This window comes from Pteronotus mesoamericanus, unplaced genomic scaffold (genome assembly GCF_021234165.1).
Source record: "Pteronotus mesoamericanus isolate MK-2021 breed Mesoamerican mustached bat unplaced genomic scaffold, CSHL_Meso_final contig_263, whole genome shotgun sequence".
In the NCBI taxonomy this organism is placed as follows: Eukaryota; Metazoa; Chordata; class Mammalia; order Chiroptera; family Mormoopidae; genus Pteronotus; species Pteronotus mesoamericanus.
The window spans coordinates 3,638,935-3,655,270 of NW_026555112.1; the positions used below are offsets into that span (position 1 = coordinate 3,638,935).

A 16,336-nucleotide genomic window follows, 5' to 3' on the forward strand; every position below is an offset into this window, starting at 1 on the left:
TGAGGTTTGGTGGGTGCCAGGCTGGAGGGGACCCCATGTTCTCCAGTCTTTCCCACACTGCTCCATCCGTGAAATCCCTTCCTTGGCCCTGGGAGGGTGGGGACTGTGCCCCATGGGGTGCACTAGGTAGGTGACCCAGAAATTGCCCCTGGGCCTAGGTCTGGACATCCGTCTTCCATTAGAAGAAGCCCGATTTACACATGGGTCTCGGTGTGGGACTACCCAAGGTGGAGGTGCCCCCCTATTAGGCCACCGGTGCCTGATACTGGGACCCAGATCAGAGAGCCCAGGGGCCTCTTAGAGCTCCGAGGACCAAAGGTCATCCCCAAATGTGGCTGCACATGAGAATCACATGGGAAGCTTTAAAAACTTGGAGAGATTATTCTAACATAAGGCAGTACCACCAAATCTGGCAGTGTGTTCATTTGCTTCAGTCTCCTGGTGATTCTGATGTATGACCACAATCGGACCTAGGCGTTTCCATTTTTCAGATAAGGAAACTGAGGCTGCAAGAGGGAAAGGCTCACCCAAAATCAGAGGGAAAATTAATAGCAAGAACCCAGGTCGCTGGTGTCCCACGTTGAGGGGGAGCAGGTCATGATGTTCTGACCGAGAGGAAGGGTAGCTTCTTGGGTTGTAGAATCAGATGGGATCTGGGTTTGGAAGCCGGCACTGAGAAAACTCTCGAAGCCTCCGTTTCCTTGTGGGTAAAATGGGCTAAACCTTCAAACCTTCCTCATAGAGTTGTTGTAGGGGGTTAGAAAGATTGAGAAGTGAACCCCCCTCCCCCCACACACACACACAGAACGCCTGGCACATAGTAGGAGCTTAATAGGCATGAGTTTTCATCCTTTCTTTTACTTCTACGATCTCACATGCTACAGGTGAATAAAAGAACTGAACTTGGAGCCAGGAGATCTGGGTAATCCAAGCTCTCTCTCCTTCTTGCTGTGTGACCTGGCCAAGCTGCTCTCCCTCTCTGGGCCTCAGTGGGCACAGGGAAGATGAGAAAGCTGTTCTAAGAGCACTTGAGCCGTGAGCTCTCCACATACCAGGCCTATGGCTCGGAGACACAAACGGATCTCAGAGCAGGCGTGCCCCCTGTGACCCTGCAGAGTGGGGAGAGAAGCAAGAACACTGACATAAAGTCCCCTGTGACTCCCAAGCCCAGCCACCACAAGGGACGCCAAGTGCAAGCCCAGGAAACCGTCTCAGAGACAACCATCCCCTTGTTGCAGGGGCAAAGTCCAGCCGGGGCTCTTTCCCCTGCAAAGCAAACTGACCTCGCAGCCATCAAGTGGCTGGAAAGGAAACAAAAGCCGCAGGTCCAGAGGGCCAGGCCCCTGGCCCCGGAGCAGCCTGCCAGGCTCCCTCGCACGCCCGCCCCAAGCTTGGGGCAGAATGTGCTCTTTGTGCCTGGCAGGCTTTCCTCCAGCCCGCTCGCTGGGGCTGGGAGGGCGGCTGGGAGGGATTTCTGAAGACTTCCTAGCAGCTTTCCCAAGGGAAAAGGGCGGCGGGGCGGCTGGGTGTCCAGGACAGCTCTGGATGGGGGTGGGACGAGCTCCCCACCACTGGGGGGCCAGCAAGATGCTGGGGTGAGACGGATCTCTCCCAGCTCTTCGCCTTCTCCCTCTCATCATGCCTCTGTCCTGCCTGCCTGGCTCTCTTTCCAGTCTCTCTCTCCCTCTCTCTGCCTCTCACTGTCCATCTATGGCTCTGCCTTTTCTTTTGGTAGTGTGTGTGCGCACGCGCACGCGCGCACGTGTGTGTGTTTGTGTGTGTGTGTTACCATTCTGTCTCCCCCACTGCCTCTCTGTCTCACTGTCTTTTTTGCCACGTCTCTGTTATTTCTTACTATCTCCCTCTCCGAACGGGTGCATGTGACTGTCTTTCTCACGGCCTCTGTTTTCTGGGCGTCTCTGTCTCTCCGTGTCTCTCCAGCTCTCTGTCCCCACCTCTCCCTCGCCCTGCTCCCCCTTCCCTGCCCTCTCTTGGCTACACTCACTGTCTGTCTGTCCCTGCAGGTACCGGCTCTGGGTGGACAGCTGCTCAGAAATGTTTGGCGGCTTAGACATCTGCGCAGTCAAGGCCGTGCACAGCAAGGATGGCAGAGACTACATCATCGAGGTGAGGGCGGGAGCAGGGGTCCTCGTGGCCTGGCCCAGCCCCCAGGCAGGCATGCCCTGCCCCCTGCCCCCCGCTCCGCCCCCCCCCCCTCGCCCCCCGCATGGCTGGCCGCGGCTTGACCCGAGGCCTGGGCACAAGCGGCTCCCACGGGCTCCTCGCCCCACCCTCACCCCCCAGCCCCGCACACACAGGCCCCCATCCCCACCCTCAGGCGAATCCACAGCCTCTGTGCCCACGGCTTCCAAGCTGCCTCAAGAGCTCCAGGCATGAGGCCTGACATTTCCTGACCTGTGGGCCTAAGGGTAGAGCAAGAACGCCAAGCTACGGGTTGGCAAGATTCTGTTCCGTTGGGCCTCTTAAATTTCTCGCGTCCAACTGTGGAAGGTCGCCATGCAGCGTTCCCACCGTCTGTTCAGGCAACAGTCATGAGCTTTGGGGTCTCAGGGGCTAGGCCCCGGGGCGCCTCTGGGGATGCAAAGCAGACATGGGGTATGCGGGCCGGCAGGGGAGACGGACGGCGCCGCAGGGCCCCGAAGGTTCGGAAAGGGGCCGCGCGCCCTGGAATCTCTCCCACAGCCTCCGGCAGCCCGTGTCTCCCGCGGGCCCACAGCCTCCGCCTGTCCCGCAAGGCTGTCCCCTCCGGGCCTCTGCCGTCCTCGCCCCGCTGCCAACCTCCTCCCTTGCCTTTCCCAGAACCACAAGCCCCTCTCTCCGCCCTGACTCCTCCGGGTCTCTCCTGGTCCCACAATTTTTTTTTCTCGGCTCCTCAACCCCCCTTCCCTGCCCCGCCCCTCACAGTCCGTGTCTCCCCACTGTTTTCCCCTGAAAATGCCCATCTGGCCTCCGAGTTCTCCCTCCTCTCCCCAACTTCACGTCCCACTCACCCCACCCCCACCCTCCTGAAGCACCTTCCCCTCAAACCACAGCAGACGGGCGGCGGCGGGGCTGACACAAGGCCAAGGCACGTGACGGGGAGCCCTGCGGCCGCCCCTCCCGGGGTGTGGGCCGCTGACGGGAAGCACGTGGCCGGGCGACCGCAGGAGCCCGCGGGCCCTCCGGTCCCTCGTGTCTGCGCCGCTGCCCTGGGACCCACAGAGCGGCAGGGCCGGTGACTCGATGGGTGTAGGTGGCTGCCTTTCTCGCACCCCTGCTGCCGTTCTCACACCCCTGCCCAGGGAGTGGCCGCCCTCGGAGCGGAAGGGGAGGGAGTCCCCGCTGGACACAGCCCCTCTACCCTCCCCAGAAAGGCCAGGAAGCTCCCACGGATGAGTCGCATCTCTGTCTGCAAGTTCAGTGCTGCTCTGGGAAGCGGCCCCCCCTCGAGGGCAGACGCCACCGCACCTGCCCTTCCTTCCCCCCCCCCCCCCAGCCCTTCTTGGAGGACAGGCCGAAGGTGCGGAACTACTGGCCCGCACCGGCCCCCCGGCCAGGGCCAGGCTGCTCCCTGGAGGAGCGGCCCTCCTTCCCGACGTGCCCTGGGAGCTCGGGACCAAGGGCGCACCCTGGGCCCTCCTGCCTGGGGCGCTGCATCTCTTGAGACGCCCTGGCCCGCGCGCCTCTGCGTCTCCTCACGGGACCCCCAGACATGAACTCGGGTTTGGCACACGCGCAGCTGTTCATTCACTCCCCACCGCTGAGCCCAGATCCTGGGTGCCAGACCGGGGCCAGGCGACGGGAGACAGCAGCACACTGCCTCCTAGAGGCGACCGGCGATCGGGAGCCGAGGGCCCGGACCGCGCTCCTTGCCCCGCGGTAGCGTCGTCCCTCAGCCTTAGCCTTTAGGAAGCAAACGTCTGTCCTCGGAGTCCCGGGCTCCCTGCAAAAGGATCAGAGATAAAAGACCTTCCCCCTCCCCCCACCCCGCAAAAAAAAAAGCAAACAGTACGTTTGGGCTTTAAAAATCAAGAAAACAACTTTTAAAAATGTTCCAGAACGGGGAAAAAAATAGTATCTTCAGATTGTTTTTTTTTTCTCTCAGAAAAGTTGCAGAGTTATTTCCTTTGCTTTTGGGTTTAGGGTGGGGTCAAGGGCAATGGGGAGCTTGCTACTGGGAAGATAAAAGGTATTTTTCCCCAGTGTGGAAAAAAAAGCAGAAGAGATCCAAAAATATTGTTTTCTTCAGCCACCTCTGTGGTGAGAACATAAAATTTGTTTGACATGTTTTGTGAAGATCCTCACAGTGAATACTCAGGGGAAAGACCCTTGAACTTGCCCTCCATGACCTGTCCAGGGAACGGCATTGCTCACTGGAAAAACGTTCCCCTGGGGAGACCGGAGTGTCCTCTTCCTTTGGCTGTGTCTGCAGAGGGGAGTCCAAAATGCTCTGACCTCGGGTTCCTTGTGGTGGCTGATTTCCACCCCAGGGACGGTAGGAAACAGAAACCAGAACAGAAAGGGGCGGGCAGGGCCGGGGGAGAAGGGACTGGCCTGTGTACGGACTCCACAGCCACACCTCAGAGCAGCCCACACCCACCAGGAGACTGTCCCTGTGCCAGGCACTGGGACCTGGGGTGGCGGGGACCCGGGCTCAGACCCTGAGGAGCTCCCTGTGAGGACAGCTTTCAGGGCCACGTGAGAATCAGCAGCCACAGCCGTGAGTTGGTTCTTCAGCTTCCCAACCACAATGGGTGCTTTAGACTCGCAGACCATAGGAAGTCCCAGCCAGAAGGCTCCTCGCCGCGGCCCAAACCCCGCAGTTTACGGGTGATTAAAGCAGGGGCCCAGAGAGGAAAACTGACCTGCCCGACATCACACAGCAAGTCTGTAGCACAACCTAAGCCTGGAGCCCAGGTTTCCGGTTCTTACCACAGAGAGAAATAGAAGGACCATGGTTTGCCGACGATGCGTCCTTAAACCTGCCACATCTTTGACCCTCAGTTTCCTCATCACTAAGATGAGGATAATAGCAGTACCTGCCTCAAAGAGCTAGTCTGAGATTTGTGTGAGATCGTCCATACCCAGTGCTTAGAACACGGCCTGACACATAGTAAGTGCTCAATAAAATATAGCACCTATTAGTGTCCAGACCATTATGAGCCAGACTTACTGCAAGGACTTTTCATTCCCCAGCCCCACAGGTAAGCGCTGAGCGCTACCTGTTGAACAGGACACAGGGCCCGTCCCTGATTTCAGGCGCTCATCATCTGGCTGGGGAGACACAAGTCAATGGGAGATGACAGTGCTGTGGGGTAAACCCTCCGGGGGTGACCAAAGCGAGGACAGCAGGAGCGCGGGTGAGAGGCGGCTCGGCAGAGCCTGCTCAGCCAGGCGGGGCTTCCCAGACGTGGACGAGTGAGCCAGGTGAAGGGCGAGCTGAGGGAATGGCGTGCGTAAGGGCTCAGGTGGTAGAAAGAGCCCAGTGAATCCAGAGCTCGGGAGAAGAGGAAGCAAGACGGACGTGCGCCGGGTGAAGAGGGCTGAGCAGGAGCCGAGGAGTAAAGAGAAAACCTGCCAAGGCCTCGCTCCCCTTGGGACCTTCTACAGCCACTTGTGCCTGCGGAGTCACCTGGAGGGCTGGCCCACGTGACTTTGGCCAGTCCCTCCCCGCCTCTGGGCCTCGGCGTTCCCAGCTGCGCAAACAGCAGGGTGGGTCACTAGGCTCCCTCAGGCCCCTCCCCCTGCCAGTGCTTTGCTCCGTTTGAGAAACAGCCCCCTCCCTGTGGAATGTTTCCCTCCAGGCTGCTGTTCGGCCAGAGCCCCAGGGAGAAAGGGCCTTTCCACTCCCTCTTCTCTCTGAACCCTGGGTCAATTCAACCCAAGTCTTTCTCTGTGTGTCATAATCGAACCCCCACCTCACTGCTTCTGGCTTTATGGAAAGCCTTGACCCTGGGTCAAACAAAGTTCAGGAAACCAGCCGCGACCTTGGGCAGGGGGCCAAGGTGGGAGAAGAGCGGGGCAGAGGCCAGCTCCCCGAAGATAAAAGCAGAAAAGGTCAGCGAAGGCTCTCGGGCCCCGGTCCCGTTTCTGTGGTCCAGCAAAAGTAGGCTGAATTGAACTGAATCCAGGGAGTTGATTTAGGGTGAACTGCAGGGAACTGGACTCCCGAGGGCTCAGTTCAAGGCGCAGGCGCCGGGCTGGTGTTTGCATGGAGAACATCGCCATCTCGTGGTCAATCCTGTTCAGCGCTCTGTGCCAACTCTCCTGCCCACTACTTGGACAGGGGTGTCCCTCAGCCGTCGTTTCCCTCCCACAGGTGATGGACAGCTCGATGCCCCTGATTGGAGAACACGTGGAAGAGGACAAACAGCTGATAGCCGACCTCGTTGTCTCCAAAATGAGCCAATTCCTGATGCCAGGGGGCTCAGTGCCCTCGCCCCTGAGGCCTTGGGTAAGGTCCTCAGAAACAAAGGAGACTTTGTAGCCATGAGAAATGTGAAGCTGTCTAGGAATGGTGGGCGGCGCTCCTGGATCCAAAGGAGATACCCCCAGGCAGGAACCCGTCAGGGATATAGGAACGGGGCATAGACAGAGGCAGTACATGGCTGGGAGCTTCTACACCCAGCTTCTGATGGGGAGACTGGAACCTCGGAGGGGCCCTTCATCCCTCCATCCTGGGGAGAAGCTCATCTCAAATGGGTTTGGGCGTCAGTGGGCAGAGGCAATTAACATGAGAAGTCAGTTGTCCCCTCTGTGCCCTCCATCCTGGGCCTGAGCAGGGAGTAGGGTGTGTGTGTCTGTGTGTTGCACATGTTGGTGTACACACATACCCTTTATGTGATCTCGAGGCCCCAGTCAATAGAGACTATTGTGTCTTCTGTTTCCCCACCCCCAACTGTAACAAGCTCCCACATAGCTCCTCCCCTGCACAGTCCTCACCGCAGAGTACCGGACCATTCTCCAAAGAATTTGCTAGCTCCCCAGCTTTCTGGAAAAACAAGTGTCAAAACCTGCACCCCCCTTTTCCCACAAAAACTTGAATCTGTGATAACAGATTTGGGAATCGCGGTTATACTGGAAGGGGTTCCTGGCTGGGAGAGGGCTCCCGACAGCCTTCTCCCCTGGAAACGTCCTGTCCTGATCTGGGGGTGGTCACGTGTGTGTAGGCATGTGTAAAAATTCGTTGTGCTGCACACTTAAAAATGGCACGCGTTATGTACGTTTGACCTCAGTGATAGAAAGATCTTTGCAAACCCTGCCCTCCCACCCCAGAAGTAAATGGCTGTGGTGATCACAACAGGCTTCTTTTTGCTTCTCCTACTCTAGGCTCCACAGACCAAACCAGCAAAATCCCCAGGGCCAGCCCAGCCACGCCCACCCACACAAGGTAGGACCCGCAACAAGCCACCCGGGAGGACACCGTCCAGGGAGGACGTTGAAAGGCACTGAGGGGTCCGTGCGTGTTTTCCAGAAGGCACGCTGGAAAAATCCACCTTAATCCTTTACCCACAGAATCTGTGCCCTCACTGTCTATGCAGAATGAGCGAGCCTCTGCGGTTTGTCACCCCCTTAAAGTCAAGCAAGAAGGCAGGAAAGACAGGAAGTAAATTTAAGTACCTAATGTGCGCCCGGCACTGAGTTAGGGACTTTCCCATCTGTTTTCTCGTGTTTAGCCTCCCAATCACTCTACAGTGAAAAGATCAGTGTTCTCTTTTTACGGAGGCAGTGTTGAGACTTTGTCCAAGGAAGCATGACAAGAACATGGCAGGTTCACAAGTCTGCTGTCTCAGACCTTCTAGAAAGCATCTGTTTCCTGGCCTCCAGCAGTGCCTGACTGTAGATTTATAAGCCAACCAACTCGAGTGAGAGAGCAAAGAGGAACGTTACGGTTAACCTTATTGACTGAAATTGTTCTTCAAAAAATATTGCAGCATTACTACTTAAGTGACCCCGTTCATTAGGGAATGGAAAAACTGGTGAAGACACGATGAAGAGGAGTCTTCCCTGGCAATTAACTGACTCCCCGACATCAGCTGCTCGGGTGTTCGCACACACGGGCCTGGGGAGAAAACCTGCCTCTCTCCCTCGTGCAGTCAGAGCCTTGGGTGCCCTCACCACGCTAGTGCCTGTGTGGAGCTTCAGGACCGTTTTGCATGAAGAAGCCAGGCCAGGCGGTCTCACAGCCGTCATCCAAGGGTCTGCCGTGAAACCTATCCCACAGACAGCTGGGTTCCTGTCACGTGGTGCCCCTAGACCGCAGTCGCTTTTAGTAGGGTAACAGATTCATTGCTTCTTGGGAAAATCGGCCTTGGCCGCCAAATAGCTTCCTCTCCCACAGGTCTTAGATAAAATGCCCCCGTTCGTTTTTCCTATGCTTTTCTTCTTGGAAAAGCAGAAAGCAAAACCGCATCATTTATACAACTGTGTACAAGTGAACACTGGGATTCTTCTACAGCAGATAAGAAGGATCCTTCGTTAGGCAAGTTACACCCCTCCTTTATCCTAAGGATAAAGAAGGATAAAGGAGGACGTCGCAGCTGCCCTGTTTCTTGATGGGGAGCTGCTCATGATGAAGCAATTTGCAAGGTGCCCCCCACACAGGGGGCGCTTAGTAGGTGTTAGCGCCTACTGCTAATAGTTGACTATTAATAGCAAGTTATGTAAGTTTTATGATTAAAAACTTGCTATTAATAACTTGTGTCTTACAAACAATTATAATACACATGTTGTTCTTAGTGATTATGATCATTAACAATCCTCATAACTAACGCAGCCCTGCTGCTCTGCAGGCCGGCGATAGGTTCTGAGTTATAAATGCTCAAGAACGACTTATTCATCGCCCTGCCAGGCTCCTGGCTGTGCCTCTGCCCTGCCTCCCCTTTCCCACTCTGCCCCGGGACTGACTTTTTAAAACGCATTTGAACGGAGCACTTTTAAAACAGAGAGCTACTGTGCTCTGGTTTCCTCTCGGGCCCAGGGTAGAGACGTGTTTGATAAAGAGAGGTTATTTTAAGGGACATGAGGCTAAACACACTTTTAGTGAGTTGAAAAACAATCCATTTAAAACCAATTAAGATCATTAAAGAAAATGCTCATTGAATTAACATTCAGATTAAAAATAACAGGGCTAATTTAAAAACAATGCTTTCATTGAGTTCCCGAAATAACAAGATCACATTATTAACTTGTTTTTGAACTCACTGGGTATTTTTAACTCGGTAAAAGTGATGTTTTCTTTTAATAAGCCTCATCATTTTTTAGCACCAATCCTGTGCTTAGGCAAATATTTTATCTATATAAATTCATATATGTTGTATGTGCGCAAATGAAAATAGTAAAATGTTTGCTTGGCCAAGAAGCTGAAAGAAATAACTGGAGTGTCTCTTGATGTACCCCAGGAGTATAATAGGGACTCAAGAAATAGTTTATAAATGAATCAGTAGGTCCAGATTTTCCAAGATATTATCAGTGGAGGAGGAGGGGGTAGAGACTTAGGATAAAAGTAGAACACAGATGTTTTCGTTGACCTGCAGTGCATTTAACAAAAAAGTAAACCAACATTTTAAAATCAGGAGTTTTACATAAACAGGCAGCCTTGCAGCTTCCCTTGACAAAGCAGGAGCACTAGACATCATGGGCCTGGATTCCTATGTTGCCGCCAGCTTCCGGCATTCAGTCATGGCTGCTCCCGCAACAGGGCGAGGGCTCCCCCGTTAGCCCCGGGGCCTCCTCCTCCCTCACGTCACTGCCATGGAGACAGTGCCAACAGCACCTCTTCAGAGAAGTAGGTCTCTGAGCTGTTTTTGCCTAAAGTAGGAAAAAGTTTTAAAGCCACGTGATTTCTCTGACACTCGCCTGCTTTATTCATGTACCTGACTGGCCCTATAGGTGTTTGAGTTTTGAGGTCAGTGTGTCTTCCAATCTATGGGGCCATATAGTCATGAGAGAGGTAAAGAATGAATCAAGGCCACGCGCAATCAGTTGCCAAAATGGTGCTGCCATTCAGTCCAGCTTAGAAAGTGTTGAACAGGCTCACAGCAACATGCAAATTGGGAGGGATGATGGTGGCTAGTCCAATGGCCTCATTTTACAAAGGAGGGCCCAGTAGCCAAGAGAGATGTGACTTACTCACAGTCACACAGCAAGTTAATGGTTAGGCTTATCTCAGGACCTGGACTCCTGGGGACAGTATGGTGTCAGAGCCACCAGACATCCAGGCCAAGCTTGCTGCAAACGTGACCAGCTGAGGTGACGCCCTTGCTCCTCTTGCACCTTGCGCAGAACGGCCTCCACCAGAGGAAACCACCTTTTCACAATTCACACAAAGATGTGAGGACTCAGGGCAGCCCTGTGTGGTACAGCAAAAAAAAAAAAAAGGAAAAGAGAGAGAGAAAGGAAAGGAAGGAAGGACTCTTTTTTTCTGAGTCAAAAAGATCTAGTTCTGAATCTTGGCTCTTCTGTTTATTGGACAGCAAGTCAGACTGTATCTGGGACTCAGTTTCTTTGTGAAAATGGGGGTGTTAATAATGCCTACCCCTCAGCATGCTGTGCGCATGTCCAAGGCCAGGGGCACAGCTGGTGCTCAGTAGAGACTGTTGGAGCTCGAGTGAGTGGAAGCCACGTAATGAAGAAGCCATGTAACTCTCAGTCCCCTTCCCTATCTCAAGTGGCCTCACCAAGCATGGCAAGGATGACAGGGGGCAGCCCACTCCCCCAGGAGCAGGCAGAGCCCACTGAGCAGACCCGACTGCCCAGATCGGAGGGTGAGGCAGTGCACCGTGATGGCCTGGGGCCTTCGAATGCCACTCAAAGTCACTTCTGGGCAGCTGAAACGTCCCCAAGCTTATGATGCCCTTTGCTTCTAGGTGACTATATGCTCTGTGCAGTGACGGGGGAAGCCAAGCTTTCTGCCAGCTTTCCTTGGCTATTCCTTCTAGTTATGGCCCCTTCATGAGGCTCCGTGTCCACTTCTGAGGGATGAGAGGAATGGTATCCTTCCCTTCCCTCTTCCGGGGACAGTGCCTACAAACGTTCAGAACGGCCCAGTGTGGGACACACCATCACAGGCTGTTCCGCCACACGGCCTCTCAGAAAACTAGGCCATCCCAGACCTCTGGTGATAGAATTGTTTACGTTTACACCAGGATGGTTGGGAAAGCTGCGCTAGCCGGGTGGCTCAGTTGGTTGGAGCATCGTCCCATACACCAAAAGGTTGGGGGTTCAATGCCCAGTCAGGGCACAGACCTAGGTTGTGGATTCAATCCCCGGTTGGGGCATGTGTGGGAGGTAACCCACTGATGTTTCTCTCTCACATCGATGTTTCTCCTTCTTTCTCTGTCTCCCCTTCTCCCTTCTTCTTCCTCTAAAATCAATAAACATTTAAAAAAAAAAAAAAAAAAGTTGGGAAAGCACAAAAACCTGCATGCAGAGTGCGCCCAGGCCAACTTTGCAGCATTTGTGCTGTGAGACCTACCACTCTGATGAAGTGTCTAAAAAAAAAAACCTGTTGGCAGGGCCGACGGCGGTCCCACGTGTGCTGAGCGTGTCCACAGCAGGATCAGCGGGCTTTCCTCAGCGAGGAACAGAAAATCGGTGTTAAGTGTTAAAGGCACAAGCACAGGCTCAGAAAGCTGAATTTTTGTTTGAGGGTATAGCTCAGTGGTAGAGCATTTGACTACAGAAAGCTAAACTTTTGAGTAATAAGAACAATTTAAAGGCTTGCTCTGTTGTTAAAAAAAAAAAAAAAAAAAGTATCTTCCCTACCAGGCTCTGTCTAGAGGAAATGATACATTGCTTTTGAAAGTTCTTTAAAAAAATTGAGAGAGCTTTCCAAAAGTAAGGGATCATTCTTCTCACCGTTTCAAAAGTAACATATCTTCAGTGTGGAAACCACCATTGAGCAAAGCAAGGGAATTAAAATCCTTCACAGTCCCACCATTTTTGTAATCAATGCCCAGGGCCCCCTGACTTAAAGCACAGATCGTAGACGCTACCTGCATCGGTCCGCTCAGCTGCCCTAACTATATACCACAGGCTGAGTGGCTTCAGCAACAGACATACTTGCTCGCAGTCAAGGCTGGAGGTCCAAGATCAAGGTCCTGGCCTGGCTGAAGCTTCTCCCTGCAGCTTACAGACGGCCGCCTTCTCACTGTGTCTTTACGTGGCCTTTCCTGTGTGCGTGTATCTGCCCCAGTCCCTCTCTCTTTCTCTCTCTCTCTCTCCCCCACCCAACCCACTCAAGGACACCAGTCCTATTGGGTTAGGGCCCCACCCTCTGACCTCATTTAACAATAATTACCTCCTTTAAAGGCCCTATCTCCAAAAACAGTCACATCAAGGTTAAGACTTCAAAATGTGACTCTGGAGGGAACAGAGTCAGTCCATAATACCACCTTGGATCTACTGTATCAGAACACTTATTTTCGCAAGATCCCCCCAGTAATACATACACATGTAAAAGTTTGAGACACATTGGTTTCAGTGTATAACCTTCCAGTCTTTCTTTTTTTACATAGCTTTACACATATGTGACAAAATGCAATAAAACTGTATGTACTGTTTTATAAATTGCGTGTTTCAGTTAGCAGTATTTATTTAGCATGTATCAACAATATCCCATTTAATTTAATATTATCCTGTAACATCATGCATAACGACCACTATACTACATTAAGTGCAGGTACCTTAACGTTCCTAATCAGCCATTTATATTATTTTCCATGGTTTACTGTTAAAAAAAAAAAATACTGTAATGAACATCCTTGAAGCCACACTTGCGCACAGCCGTATCTTAAAAATTTGTATGTAATAATTTTTTTTGCCCTGTAGGGGGCCCTCGCCAAGCTCAGGCTCCTCAGCCCCCAAGATCGGGAAGCCCCTCCCAACAGAGGCTCTCCCCTCAAGGCCAGCAGCCACTGAGCCCCCAGTCCGGATCCCCACAGCAGCAGAGGTCACCAGGCTCTCCGCAGCTGCCCCGGGCACCCACTGGTGGCTCTCCAAACCAGGCCTCCAGGCCCGGCGCCAGCCTCCCTGCACAGCCCCGGCCCCCTGTGCAAGGCCGCAGTGCCTCCCAGCAGGGTGAAGAGTCCAAGAAGCCAGCACCGCCGCACCCCCATCTCAAGTAAGTGCTTTGGGATCGGGAAGGGTGGAGGGTGGAGTTGAGGTGTGTGCGGTGCTGGGATGACTCCCGGTCAGGGACTCGAGACAAAGGAAGACCCACTGAGGCCTCACCCAGACTTGAAGTGGGTAAATGAGGCCTAGAGGATGGAACTTGGGGGGCAGTAGGGCCCAGCAAAGTGAGGGTATAGATCAGGCCGTAGGATGGTCCTCCAGATATACATGCATCAGGTCTTTCTTGCTGCCTAAGGAGAGGTTTGAGGAACGACCATTTTCATTGTCCATGATTTTCAGTTTAGCCATAGGTTCTGAGTTTGGCTCTGCTGGGAGGTTCTTCTGCAGGTGTCCCCTGCAGAGCTGCCAGAAAAATACAGGATGCCCATGTAGATGTGAATTTCAGTTAAGCAGTGGATCATGTTGAGTGTAAGTGTGCCCTCAAATACTGCTGGGCTATACCTGTACTAAAATAAGTATTTGTTTTTCTTCTGAAATTCAGGTTTAATCCTGTATTTCCGGTTACTCAATCTAGCAACCCTGCCTCCTGGGATCACTCACAAGGCCACCGTCACCCGGCAGCCTCCCCAGGGCCGGAGGGTCCCAGTCAGCCTGACGACACCTCTGGTCGTTGGTGCTGAGTGTCCGCTGGCCTCACTCTCTCCACAGGCTGGCTTCCTCCCGTGGTAGAATCAGGTTCCAAAAGGGCAAAAGCAGGAACCTCAGGGCTTCCTGAAGCCCAGTCTTGGAAGCTTCACCATGTCATTTCATCCCATCCCGTGCAAGCCACATGGCCAAGCCCAGACTCAAGAAGCAGGGAACTAGGTGCCTGGAGGGAGGACCTGCAAGGTCACACTGTGAAAGGACAGATCACAGGGACAGGAGGGATCTGTGCTGTCATTTTTGTAAACCATCCAAACACTAATATTGACACCCATAGTTTTACACCAACATCTACTATCTACTCACTGCGTCCAAGCACTTCACCACTGTACCTAGTTGGGTGTTTTTTTTATTCTTGCAAGCCTAGAAATTAATCATTACTGTCCCCATTTTACAGAGGGAGATCATCCAGGGCAGAGCAAAAGGAGGTTTCCAGTTGTGAGTACATGAAACACAGAGTTTATTCTTGTATTATTATTTATTAATCACTGTATTATTTTTTCACACAAACAACTGTAAACCTACTTTTGCCCCCCCCCATATTAAATAAGAGAGATTAAATACCTTGCCAAAATGTCCACTGTTAGAGCTGGGATTAAACGAAGGACACCCCGTCCATGGATCATGCCAACCATAATTTTTTTAAATAAGTAATGCATTCACATGACCCAAAAATCTAAAAGATACCAACTAAATCAAAGCTGTGCATTGAAAAACCTCACTCCCACCTCATTCCCACCCATTGCCTTCCTGGCCCCTGCTTCCAGAAGGAAGCTCCCGCATGCTCCTCCGCATGAGTTTCCTCATGCAAATACAAAAACACGTTCTTATGTTCTCCCCCCACCACGTTTTCACACAAATGGTGGTATACACTCCCCGCACCGTTCTGCTCCTTGACATTTGCTTTAACAATAGCTCCTGGAGTTCAGTTCATCCGAATTGTCTCTGTTTCACAGCTATATAGTAGTCCACTATACAGGTGTACTATCATTTATCTCACTAATCCACCTTAAATAGAAATCTGGTTTGCTCTTACAGAGAAGGCTGCAAATGATAACCTCGCGCACACACTATTTCTTATGTGTGCAGGATCAGCCGTAGAGAAAGTGCCTGACTTGATGTTGTTGGATCAAAGGATCAATGTATTTTTGGTTTGACAGTCATTAGCAAGTGACCCTTCAGGCACTATGGCAGAGTGACTGAAAGCACAGACTTCTACAAACTGCCTGGGTTAGATGCCAGCTCTGCCACTCAAAAGCTGCATGACCTCAGGAAAATTGCTTAACCTCTCTTTGCCTCCTCTCTTGCCAAATGGGGACAACAGTACCTACCGCACAGGGTCATTATAAGGACCGAAATAAGGTTATGCACAGTTAGTGCTTAGAGTGCTGCTGGCAGGGTGCAGCTCTCCTGTGGCAGCCCAGCTAACCCCGGGCAGGCGAGGGCTTTGGGACTTAAGCCAGGTTTGGACGCTGCCCTCATAGTCATCTAGATAGAAACGCTGAAATCTCCTGCATTATGGCTCCAAAGTAGTATTTTTTTTTTTTTGGTTCAAGTTGGCAGGGATTTATCAAACGCCTCCTCTGTGTCTAGTTCTGGATAGGAGGAGGAAGAGGGAGAAGCTAGCCCATCTTTAGGAGGATTCTGAGTTTTCATAATGGTGATGGTAAGGCCACGTGTGGAGCTCTCGCACTTGGAGACATTTATATCATCTCTCCCTGTGTCTGTCTCCGCTGCTAGCCTGTGGGCCCCTGGCTTGCACTCACCTCTATACCCCTGTTGCCAGCACTGGGCTGGGACAGAGGTTCAAACAGTAGGCACCATGAGAAATCCAAAAGGGGCTGGAATCAGCAATAAGGGCTTAAGGAAGAGGTGGGAATTGAATCCTGGAGAGAAAAAACTAGAAGAAGCCTGAGGGCAGGTCAGACGACCCCACCTTTTACTGACAAGAAGAAAGTTACCTGCCCATGGCCAGAGCGGTCAGAGGGCAGAGCGGAGTCTAGAACACAGACCTCCTGATTCGCAAAGTGCTAGGACATATAGGAGGACCAACCACAAGCTGATCCCGAGACAGCACTTCACAGTTTACCAAGTGGGTTTGCGCACATAGTAGGGGGAGTGGTCAAGCTGCTCCAGTCACATCTGCCGTCTGAGCAGCCTGGTTTAGTGGAAAGAATGTGAGCCTTGGGTATTCCCATTACTTGCCATGAGCCCCAATTTCTGTACCTGAGAAAGGAGGAACCGGGGACCACCTTGCAGGTTAAATAACACGTATGATGTCCCAGGATCATGTAAGCATTGGAGTGCCTGATTTCTGGTCTTAATAACCTTGGGATGACCGGGCTCGCCCACCCAGAGTCCAGGCAAGCCCCCCATGGCTATTTCCTCAGGAGTCCAGCCCTTGTCACCCTTGCCTTTCTGTTTCAGCAAGTCCCAGTCCCTGACTAACAGCCTCAGCACATCCGACACTTCCCAGCGCGGGGCCCCGAGCGAGGACGAGGCCAAGGCCGAAACCATCCGCAACCTGAGGAAGTCCTTCGCCAGCCTGTTCTCTGACTAA

General features: G+C 52.7%; 1 protein-coding gene across 2 annotated transcripts in view; it reads left to right on the forward strand.

The window, feature by feature from the left end:
- Positions 1-16,336, forward strand: part of SYN3 (synapsin III) — a 363,499-nt gene extending 347,163 nt beyond the window's left edge. For both annotated transcript variants that reach the window (XM_054574565.1, XM_054574564.1), the window contains 5 exons: positions 2,025-2,127; positions 6,320-6,454; positions 7,330-7,390; positions 12,832-13,123; positions 16,204-16,336. In XM_054574565.1, the coding sequence (XP_054430540.1) occupies positions 2,025-2,127; positions 6,320-6,454; positions 7,330-7,390; positions 12,832-13,123; positions 16,204-16,336 (724 nt within the window). The remainder of the gene's footprint in view (positions 1-2,024; positions 2,128-6,319; positions 6,455-7,329; positions 7,391-12,831; positions 13,124-16,203) is intronic.